Source organism: Apostichopus japonicus, chromosome 8 (genome assembly GCF_037975245.1).
Source record: "Apostichopus japonicus isolate 1M-3 chromosome 8, ASM3797524v1, whole genome shotgun sequence".
Taxonomy (NCBI): domain Eukaryota; kingdom Metazoa; phylum Echinodermata; class Holothuroidea; order Aspidochirotida; family Stichopodidae; genus Apostichopus; species Apostichopus japonicus.
Genome location: NC_092568.1, coordinates 1235442 through 1247278, shown reverse-complemented (window position 1 = coordinate 1247278; position 11837 = coordinate 1235442). Strand labels below are relative to the sequence as shown.

The 11837-nt window shown below is 36.8% G+C and overlaps 1 protein-coding gene across 4 annotated transcripts in view; it reads left to right on the top strand.

The window, feature by feature from the left end:
• The first annotated feature begins 3379 nt into the window (after positions 1 to 3379).
• The window catches only part of LOC139971200 (serine/threonine-protein kinase MRCK alpha-like), a 124285-nt gene continuing 115827 nt past the window's right edge, over positions 3380 to 11837 (top strand). For all 4 annotated transcript variants that reach the window (XM_071977460.1, XM_071977458.1, XM_071977457.1 and 1 more), the window contains exon 1: positions 3380 to 4308. In XM_071977460.1, coding sequence (XP_071833561.1) covers positions 4122 to 4308 — 187 coding nt within the window. In that variant the 5' untranslated portion in view covers positions 3380 to 4121. The remainder of the gene's footprint in view (positions 4309 to 11837) is intronic.

The following is an 11837-nucleotide window of genomic DNA, read 5'->3' as shown; positions in this document are numbered from 1 at the left end:
TTTTCAGTTCGATAAAGACATACGTTTTTTATATTGTGCCGCCTTTAGGGTCGAGAAGGGGAAGGTGATGCCAGCGTGTATGATTCATTCTTCTTTAAATATTATGAGTTTATTGTTCAAGTGTCCACAAACTTTCACACATTTTAGAGAGGATGAACACAGCTACAATCTTGTTTTTCCTCCACGGGACTCTTCATTAGTCAACTCTATACTATACTTAGTGCTAAGTGAAGTGACAGTGGCTGTCCTGGTAAATCTTCCCCTTCCCCTCTTCCCTTCCCTCAGTAAATTATCAACTTTGGCGAACCCTCAGCGATAAAGTGATCATCGAATCTCAAAAAATGGCATTGTCACCATAGGAAACTTATAAATGAGAATAAGGCAACTTCGCTTAGCGACATTCGGACAGTAACTTCGATGGGGAATGTTTTTTTCGCTATGTCTTCTTTTAAGCATTGCTATCTCAACTCACATGGAGGTATAGGGTTAAATTTGTGGGGAAAATGTGACTTGGGGAAAAATACATGCCATAATAATAATAATAATACATAATAATGTATTCTCATTTTCATAACATACTAATGGCAAAATTGGGGCCGGTGACATATGTAAGCCTGATCTAGCTCTCAACCCACTTGGTGGATATGTATATAGGCCTATCATTCTTGACACATAGAACTCGGTGCTTTGTTCTCGTTCATTGATATCGCTGTTTAGCATCAAATGGCACCCCTGTGGTTGAGCAGATCCGTGTTCAAACTCGTTCATATACTGAACATGATTCGTTCGTGACGCACACTCCAAATATATAATTCTTGTATACTTCCCTCTAATCTTAGGTATCGTTCTGACGGTGTAGCAGTTACATTACCCGTGTTCTCAGTTTAAAATGTGTGACTAGGCTTTTTACATGTCCAAATCACGTCCGTTTGATGTAACATAGTTGAATTCAACAATTTTGCGGAAATTGTTCAAAGCGAGAAAGTTTTTTAACTGGAAATTCTGTCCAGTCAGATTAATTGAAGGTTTTCGTTCTGTCACATCCCATGATGAAATATATTGTCTGATTGTATCATATAACCTAGCTAACCTTCTTATGCATGGAGCGTATGCAACGATCAATCATTTTTTTTGCATTTCAGATGCCTCTCTTATCACACCTTTGTGTCGTTCCTACTTCTTGAAATAACATACATGTTCCACAAACCAAGAGTGTAAATACTATGGGACATGCATTAAATTTTGTTCTTAGTCTCTGCTTAATCATGATGGTGAATATAGGCTTTTCGGTCTTCATAAATTTGGGCGATTCCTGGGAATGATATTATTGCTCATATATTGCCTCGTTTTCCTACTGGTGTCCAACACCCCTTTATCACCCCTCCCTCACCGCTTTCCACCACTTTGTATATATAACTACACTATTCCGTACTATAATCACACGTAGACATATGAAAGAAGCTGAAAACCGTACGTTCTTACTTTCTCTCGTCTCTTAATTATGATAACAGAATTTAATTAAACCTAAAAATATGCCTTCTATTTTGTTCTTCCTAGTACCAAAATAACAATCCTTTCACTGGTTAAATTGTCCATTAAAATTTCTTTTAATAGCATTTTTGCATGAAAATCATGAAATGCTATGAAAACTTATATTTCTTCAATTAATAAACCTGGTAGTCCTATTTATGTACTTGCGGAAAAACTTTACAAAGAAACTTTATAACGATTTTCAGTAGTACTCTCGGACATAATGTATGTAGGTTAGGGAAATAAGATTTGCAATCTTATATGTTCTGTCATGACTGAATATGCAGATGACACAGCAATGTTAGTTATCTAAATGCTCACATAATGTGGATCAAAGTAATTATGAATCTATGGTATCTCACGTTGTTACTGTCTGTGATAAAAAGAACTTACATGCTGAACCCAAAGAAATCTAAAGAGATGATTTTTTGAAAATGTAATATTAAACATGAGGGCCTACTCACTGCCAAAGCGAGGAAAACTGTAATACATGGTGCCGAAGTTGACCTTACTGAACAGACGATATATTTAGGGCTGTGTATAGACAATAAGCTTAGTTTACGCGTCATGTTTCAAGAACTGTTTTATATCATTTGTATACTTTTTCTTTTTCTGTGCCATATTTTAAGTTCAGAAGTTAAGGATCAGGCAAGAATTAGAGCCACCTTGCGTTACTGTGCCCAAAAATGCAGCCATGAGAGGTTTTAAAAGGCTTTCTCATAAAATTCATAGAGACGAGAGAAACCCACTCCATAACGAGCTGAAGCAGTGGTCGACTGGCCACACAGGCATTTGGGCAATGCCCGGTGGACCGGTGGCCCGGTGGACTGGGGAGCCTGGTAAAAATTACATCCCATTTTCACAGCAGTTAAAAGAATACAGACGGGCTGTGTAGAAATATATTTTTAACTGTGGGAATCAGCTCATGAAATCACCATGTTAGTTAGTCTGTTAGTTCGTAACAAAAGAAGGTGCAATTGGCAACCCGTCCGTGCTAATGGATTTTATTAGATTTTTTCCATTTTTTTCAAGCATGTTGTCACAAAATGCTTGGAAAAGTAAATAAAATCCAGTCTACAACATACTTTTGTCTATTTTTGTTTACGTTTTTAACTTTTCTCAGTTTAATCAAACCGTGCTTCTGGAAAATTATTTGTGGGTCTTTTTTAAAGGATTATTGTAACCTAAAAAATGGAGGAATATAGCACTACTTTGCATCTAGGCATTCCTTAACTTCCAAAAAAATCTCAATGGGGAGGGGGACACCTACTCCCCTTAGACCCCTCTCCCAGGACGGCGATCACTATGTAAATAACATATCAATGAAAAATGGGCCGGTCTAGGTGAAAAATGCCCGGGGCGGTTTTAAGACCCAGTCCGCCCCTGAGCTGAAGTCACTGCTTCAACAGACTCGTGATAATTTAGGAATAGGACAATCACGCCAAAATTTCGAACTGTACATTTTAAAAATGATTTTGTTTATAGGGATGCCATATTTATACAGGGTGGTGTTCCACAAAACTTACTTTAATTCTTTCATTAACTTTTGATTTATTATTTGTACATATTCCATGCTATTTTAATCATTTTAACTCTTAACTTTTTTCATATCCTATTTATAAATATGTACTTTCATTTATTTATACTGGATTTCAATAAACTTGAAACTTGAGTATATACTATTACACCTTTTATTCGGTCTTCTCTATAGTTGAATTTTTACGGCGACAGTATTGGTATGAGGGGGCGCACTCCAGAAATATTTCACAGCAGAAGTGAATGTCGCGATAGCTAGCCTAATGCAAGTTTGTACATACTAGCTGTACAGCTACTTGGAGCTTGAGCATTACTGCTGGAGAAATTGTACACAATCAATATAAAACACCCTTAATTATCCTAACGTACATGATGAACACGGTGATACACTGCTCTTGACGTAGCTAGCTTATACTAGTACACTGAGGAAACCAGTACCACTGCAGTACTTGCCCACTGCAACTGTGAAATTATAGCTTTTGTTCTCTTCTTGGATTGGAATTACATTAATGTGTGGCGAAATATTACCAAATATGAATCGGATTATATTTTAACCGAATAATGCGTTTGAAATAAGCTGTTTTGGATTTTTAATGGAAATTTCGTTGAAGACCGAGAATGCAGTGTGATTCTCCTGGACTGGAGGTTTGCAATTAGCCTAACAGTTGAGTTAGGCTCGTCATACATGTTATTACCGGCTATTTATATTTATCTGAAGTGTATTATTATTAAACTTGGTAATGGTAACTTTGTACAGTTGCAGGACATGATGACCATTTTGTGACTTAAGGTCAACATTTCAATTAAACACATTTGAGCCCAGACATTTTGGAATGATGGAAGAGTCTTTGTCCATACCAAATCTTTGACAATTGGTTATACTTATACTAGGCTACAAGTTATATAGCCTAAGCCAACCTTACTTAGCCTAGGCATAGGTCAAAAGGACTGGCTTTAGTCCGGCAAACTTGGCAGCCAGTAGGCAATTAAAGTGCACAGTTGATGCTATCAACATATATCTTTCTCAATAGGAGTAACAAAGATAAAAAGTCGCAATGTCTAGAATAGATGTAGAGACCCGGCAGAAGATGCTGGAAAAACTATACTTGAATGGTGTACAGGAGAGTGGAGGTGATGCGGCGAGTATGGAATCTTTGTTGGATATACTACTAGTACTTTTCGATGAGTGTTGCAACTCTACTTTACGGCGAGAGAAATCTGTCCACGACTTTATCAACTGGGGTAGGTATTTTTGAAATTCCAATGTAATACAAATCAGATTATGATAAGGGGGGTGGGGTGGCTGGGGGTTACATTCACACTTACAGTAGACCTAGTCTAGCATAAGACATACACTAAATAGCAACACATATTCCAATTTTGATATTTGTGTCTACAGCCTTGTGACAAATATGTTACACTTTTACGATAACCGCTGTACAATCATGTTACAAACTGTTCAAGATTTGGAATTCATTTTTCTAGAAAGTGCAGGTTGCAAACTGATTTCCAGGGGACAGTTACTATCATTGGCATGCCTTGATCTTGCAAGATCCAAAATAAATGAAAAAATAAATTGAACATTACAGTTGTATGAATTTAGTATCATTCATGAGCATATGATATCATGATACATAATAAATGATCATGTACTGTCAGTTACAGTTATTGTACGTTTCTATAAATTCAGACCTGGGAGTTTGTTGTGAATTGCATTGTATGTTGTATAAAACCATGTTACAACCATATTAGACCTGTGTATTCCAATGAACATACGGTCCTTCGGTGTACCGAAATACCGCTACATTCGATTCTAGTCGGATTGAAATCATAGTCATACCAATGGTATTGCCGTCCACGTATTACCGATATACTGTACAGAACTATGGGCCCTACTCTCAAACATAACATTAGACACTGCTGACCATACATATATGTACACACTACACAGCTTTCATTGCTGGAAATCTGCCATTATTCCTTTTTACACATTCTCAGAGGTGTTTTCCGTTGGTTAGAAAAGAGGAGAAATTCAAGGAAAATGCAACATAACATCAGGGGATGTGCCCAAAAAGTGTGGGGCAGATTTGTGCGACCCACGTTTTGGGGGAGGGGTCTAACGGATTGGGGTATATCCCTTCCCTTTGGAAAACTTTTGCAAATGAAGTATACTTAGATGGCAAATGGTGCTATCTTTATCCAAATGCTGGAGCTAACTTCTGTGCCAAGTATTCACCCATATCTTGATAACATTTGGTAAAATTTGTTAAATTAATCATCAAAGCTAGTGCCGGGCGGAAATGGTCAAAATACTGTTTGTGCTGGGAGGCATTCAGAACTGCCGCCCGGCGTGAGCACATCCCTGAACATCCCCCAATAATAACCAACCACATCATTCATAGTTAAATTGTTGACTGCTTCCTAAACATCTTTATGTGTGCTTTGTTTGGAAACGTCCATTCTATGAGACATTGGGGAGAGCAAAACTGCAGCCAAGTAGAGCAATGGCAGGTTGGAAACATGAACCCCTGGTGTTTTAACCAATGTCTATGGGGTCAAAGTCAAAGAATCAATATACTGTATGCTGTACAGTACCTTATTGGGTCTTGCCCATCTTGAAGGCACCAAGGTATACAAAGATGAGATGAATGCAATTTACAGGATACAACAGTATTTCTACTGTGAAAAGTTGTTAACAACTTGAACTGTACACAGGTGAGTAGAAGGGGGAAGCAATGTAACTTGCAAATGAAAACAAAGAAAACAGATGGAGTTGAAAAAGTAGAAAAAAAAAAGAAAAAAAACCCTTGCTCTTTTCGTGCACCAAGCTAATACTGTATATTTGGAAAAACATGCTGAAAAGCTTCTCATCAACTTCAAGTGTCAATTACTCAATTTTCAAAATGAACTGGGCTTTGTTTACTTTTTCATCATGTTTGGGAGGGGGGGGGGTGGACTCGAGGGAGGGATTAGGGGACTAGTGTAGTATGGTTAGCACACTATTGGAATTGCCATTTTGAATCAAATTTGGGCAGATTTATGTGTCAAGAGTAATAATCATTGATTGGCTATTGAATTGCAACCGATCAGACACTAATCATTTGTTGCCCAGTCCACTGATCCATGTCTTGACAATTTCATCTATGAACTTAAAGATAAGTACTGCACCATGCCACCACTACACATTGGGAGTGTTTTTAATCTAGATGGTTGATCCATCAATATGTTTGATTCATAGAAGTATAATTTCCTTCTACCATTTCTCGAAATGTAACCGTAGTTCCACACAAACAGAGACCTTATCCAATATCCTACATTCCTACTAAGTAATGTTTTTTTTTCTTTCCCATTGTCATTATTTTATTTACATGTGCAATGCTCATTGATCAAAACTTTGTCAATTTTCTTACCACTTCTTGATTGCATTGTAAATTCTGCTTCTTCAACAATCAATATCAACATTGTTTTTTTGGTTATAAATATAGGAGACATCCTTGTCTTTATAAAAGAAAAGAAAAGTAAAAAATAAAACCATTACATTGCACTGAACTGTCTATTTCACACCACTGTGGTTTTTGTTTCCAATTTGTGAAAGTCTAAGGCCTTGACTCATTTAAAAAGTACTGTGCATAACCTCCATGTGTCTAGAAGCATACCATGTGGCAATATTCTCAATTTACCGCTAGGGTTAATTTAATACTGTTTGGGAGTACAGTACAGTAGAAACTGCTCTGTTGCCGCGTTCATTAGTTTGACTGGAATTGATTATTTTCTCTCTCTCATCGATGAAGTTTCTGAGTCATCATTTCATGGGAATTACCAGTCGGTTACGGTCTAATACTTGCTGTGTATTAGTAACTGTTAATCAAATACTGTCTAGTACAGTATTATTTGACTGAACTGTACCTAGGCTATCAACTTATGGAGGGAGTAAACCAGGGAGAGATCTGTTCTAGTAGCAATGGAGAAGAGTTTGAAATGTTTAATTAATTGGGATATTCATCATAAGTAAAGCAGCACTAAATTGACCTAGAATATTGCTAAAATCAATACCAGTTGGATCATGATACAGTAGTTTTAAATCAATTGCTTTATAGTTCTTGAGATTGGCTGTTCTAAATTTGTAATTTTTTTTGTCTAATTTCGGTGTAAAATTACAGATCGTGTGTAATGGATTAGGGAGTAGATAGTTGTCCAAGTTATTGTGAAGAAGTATCATTGTTGAAAGGAGATTTATTGCAATTTGTAATTAACCTTTGTATGATACTTCTGAAATATTAAAGGGCACAGATATACATTATAATCTGTATACCAGTCTTATGTGTGGTCAATAAACAGTTTCCTACTCGTGTAGTAATCACAAAAAAGATTAAGAAAACAAGACCCCCCCCCACAAATCAGTCTGTTTCTAATATCATAGATCTTCACAGATGTCACAGCTACTGTAGCCTTGGAAAAGACATCATGGCCTATTCATACTGTAAGCTAAAGGAATTGCTGGTCAGGATTTTTCATGAGCATTCTCTTCTGATTTGCATACAGTTTAAGAGCATAGAAGGGAAGGTTGATGCAAATGAGGAGAACTTGGTAGAGAAGCCACAGCCTGAACAGCCTGTACATATGGATCCAGACCTAGTGGAGGGGGGCCGGGAGGGGTCGGGGTGGGGCCGGGGCCAAGGAGGGGCATGGGGAAGGGTAAACTCAGTGTTAGCAGTTTGCCTACCTGTAGCAATTTGAGGATTATGAATTTACCAATTTGGCATATTATTGAGTACTGGAAATTCTGCACAGTCTGTACAAAACTATTAGTGCTCTTGAACTATCTTCATTGTATATAAATTTGTAGTAATTTTGCATGGAATGTTTGTGCAGTGTATGTGCATACCAAATGAAATAATTTCTTGGCAGAATGAAATAAATTGTAACCTGTGAATGCCAATACCTTACTGCTCAATCTGTCAGATACAGTATGTGATTTATCTTTATACTAATAATGTATCAAGTTATGACCATGGAGATGTGTTGAAATTATATGTCTACCATTAAAATATATTTACAAAGTTCTGTGCTTGAACTTAAAACAATATAAGAAGCACCGTTCAAAGCTACTATGGTACAGAATGCTGTGCAGGTATGCCATAATAGTTAGTAGTATAAGAAACAGTGCATACTACACAGGTAATGCCCTCCTTGTCCTATTTTTTTTCAAAAGGAAAAGGTCAATGACAGTTTATCACATGGCAGTGGCTTACATTGTTACCATAGTAACACAGGATCTTTTACACAATATAGTCATACTTAGTTACAGAAATCCTTACTCATTGATGCAGGATTCTGTAAGTACTGTATGAACAAACAGTTAATGTGGGTGATCATGTATCCGTTTGGTATATACTACATATTTTTGTTCCCATCATTAGTAATAAATTAGTGATTGAATGGAATTCAGTATATTTCTGCTGGTATTTTGGTCAATTGTGCAAGTCAGTGGTATCGTAACTCTTGCATCATTTAACTTTATTAGGAAACATTGTCACTGATAATATTGTAAGATTGTTTAAGGGCTCAGCTATTGAACTTGCTATAGATATATTGTTAAGGATATATGTATATGCAATTCTCACAATTGATGTATCAGTTCACTCATGTGTTGCATCATTGCAATTAAGAGAAAAACAAAACAAAATTGAAGCTTTTGTCTGGCTTTAGGTAATTAATAATAATAATACTAAATGAGACTTATATAGCGCCAAATCAGAAGACAAAAGTCACTGCTCAAGGCATTTTACAAAGAAAGAAGATTAATTTACAATTTAGAACAAGTGAAAAGATGGGTCTTAATAATAGCTTTGATAAACATTTTATGTTTTTTCTAGTATCCTGTATATACCATTAATGCGCTGTTTTGTATGTCTATGTATATGCAAAATATATTAACTGAACTGAACTGAACTTAAGTAGACTTTTGAATGTAGAAAGTTTAGAGCATGTTCAAATGTGATCTGGTGATAATTGTGGTAAAGGCATTGTATGTATATATATTACCAGCGGTAACAGTGGCGTGGCCATATTACAGTAGTAATGAGTAAGTATAAACCTGACGAGCCAAATTGTTGACAGTGCTCACCCTACAATGTGTAGCATCTCTATGCCTGTACAGTAACTTGGTTGAATTTACTCTAGCATTACCTAGTGATTATGCACAATCTCACACTAGGTTGGTTGAATCTAGCATTCCCTAGTGAGCATTTCACTCACACAAGGTTGAATCTAGCATTACCTAGTGAGTATTGCATTCACACAAGGTTAAATCTAGCATTACCTAGTGAGTATTGCATTCACACAAGGTTGAATCTAGCATTACCTAGTGAGTATTGCATTCACACAAGGTTGAATCTAGCATTGTACTCATCTCATCAATGCAATACATCTGTCTCTTCTCTCCTATGATGAATATTCTGCCCATATTAACTATAGATGAGGAGGAAACACCATCCTCCTCTTTTTTGTCTTGTCTCTATTGAAATGATATGTGAGGTCTGATTACTCTTGTCTCTTTTTTGCTGACTCACACCAACAAAGAGTAGTCAGAGGATCATTTATCTAGGATGATTCGAAAACCTTACCAAGAAAAAAAACGGTCCTCAAATTAGTCACGAAATAGGATATTTGAAATATCACTTGGCTTCTCAATGGCTTTGTAATTTTTTATTTTTTTTGGCGTGAAAAGACCACTTTTCCAGGGTATGGGTGGGAGTTGAAAATGGCAATATGTCAAGTTGTCTATAAAACCTGTAAAGGAATCCATTTGATGTTGATGAAAGTCAAAGATTGCTTAATCATTCATTATGAGATGCAAATCTATGTTTTCGTTTTCTCTCTTCTTTTGCTGTTGAATCGCTGTATACTTTGTGCATCTCTTCGTCCTATGGCTGGTTACTAATGGATAGGTCTACTGAGTCCAAAGTTCTTGGAATCCATGATCCATCCCATATATGCAACTGCTTTGTAGTCTTTTAGATAGTGCAATCAAAGCTACGATGACCTTTACACTAAAATGTTTCATAGTTTTTATTTCATTCAACCTATAGAGTGATATATATCTACTGTTTAAGGGGTGCTTAGCCAGTCTAGGGGGATATTTCTGAATATAAATGTAAACTAACTGCTTTCACTTTCAATTTAATGTCTATATATAATATGTACCTAAAGAACACATAATACCTGACAGGCTAGAGTTACTGTGCAGTTCGTCATGGGAAATCTCAGTGTGTATGATTTCATGTGTGTATCAATACAGTGTAAAGGATGAGTGCGCAATCATATCATTCTGACATTCTTATGTCTAGAGGAGACCGGGTAACTTTTTTAACACTGACCGCCCACAGTGACTGCAACTCCAGTTCTCTTGCCTCCTTATTCTGTACTATGTGTCTCAATTGTTGAAGAACTATTTAGGGAGGAAGTTAAGTTATTACTGTAGCAATATCTGCTAAATATTTTGAAAAATTAGAAATCCTGGATGTTCATATCACATCTTCAATAAATGTCAAGTTAAGTGCATTCTTGCCTCAGAAGGTATAAATGTTCTACTGTGTATGCCAGGGATAGCCAAACCGTGGCTCACAAGCCACATATGACTCTTTGGCACTCCATGTGTGGCTCGCCACACGCTGCCAAATAAGCTTCTGTAAATCAAGCCAATCAGATCAAGTATGGTATGGCAAACAAGCCCTTCGGTGTAAACATCCCATGGAAGTATGACGACCAAAATTTCTGAGAAAGCAAATTCAATGACCAAAATTTCTGAGAAAAATACAAAATTTTTGCCAGTAGAGTCTACTAACCATTGGATGTGAGCAACAATGATAATCTCATTTAACAATGCTGGCATTAATTTAATAGATATCATGGCGTTAAGCGGCCATCGAGGCAAAAATAGGCCTAACGTCGGTATCAGAAGGTTATTGGAGGCTTCAAATCAGCAAAAGAGGCAATGTTCAAATGTCCGGACAGCAGCAATCCAATGAATCAAACCAACGACAGACAGTGATACACCACAGTTGCCTAGCCAATGTCTTAACAACGTCGATATAACGCTTAGGTAAACGTTACGTCTAACTAATAGGCCTTCGCCTATACTGTTACTGAGCAGGAATACAACAGCAAATGTATTCAAGAAATACATGTAGTCAAGGAACAGTAAACATCGTGCGCCAAAAGAAGTGAAGTCCAGGAGCAGGAGGCTCTTGTGTCAATTCGTTATGCTGTTCAACATAGTGTTTCAGTTGCTCAAGCCTAAGTATTTAGAAATTCAGGAAGCTATTCAGCTAGGGCAGGATGTGGTACTACTCTTTTGGAGAATCCTTCACCACTTACAGTGTAACACAATAACCAGAAAATACTGTACATTGCATGAAAATACAACAACAGAAGACAAGCATTTCGTTTTTTTTAGTACTTTGATCAGTAGTCACCACGTAGTTGCTGTTAGGACAACCTTAACAGGAAGTTCATGTAGTCTTACGGCAAGAAACATTCTTCCTATGATAAAATTGACCTTGCTACAGTTGATATATACAGTAGTTACTGTATATACTTTACTGGATAGCAAAGAAACAGTCCCATCAATGAGCTTACTGTTTCCCCAAAATGTCCTCAAACCACAGTGAACAATGATTTGACTGTTCTAAACCAGGCAAAAAGTTCACCATAAATGTAACTGTGGTGTAGACAGTACCAGACATTTATACGGACAGACAACTTTTGTA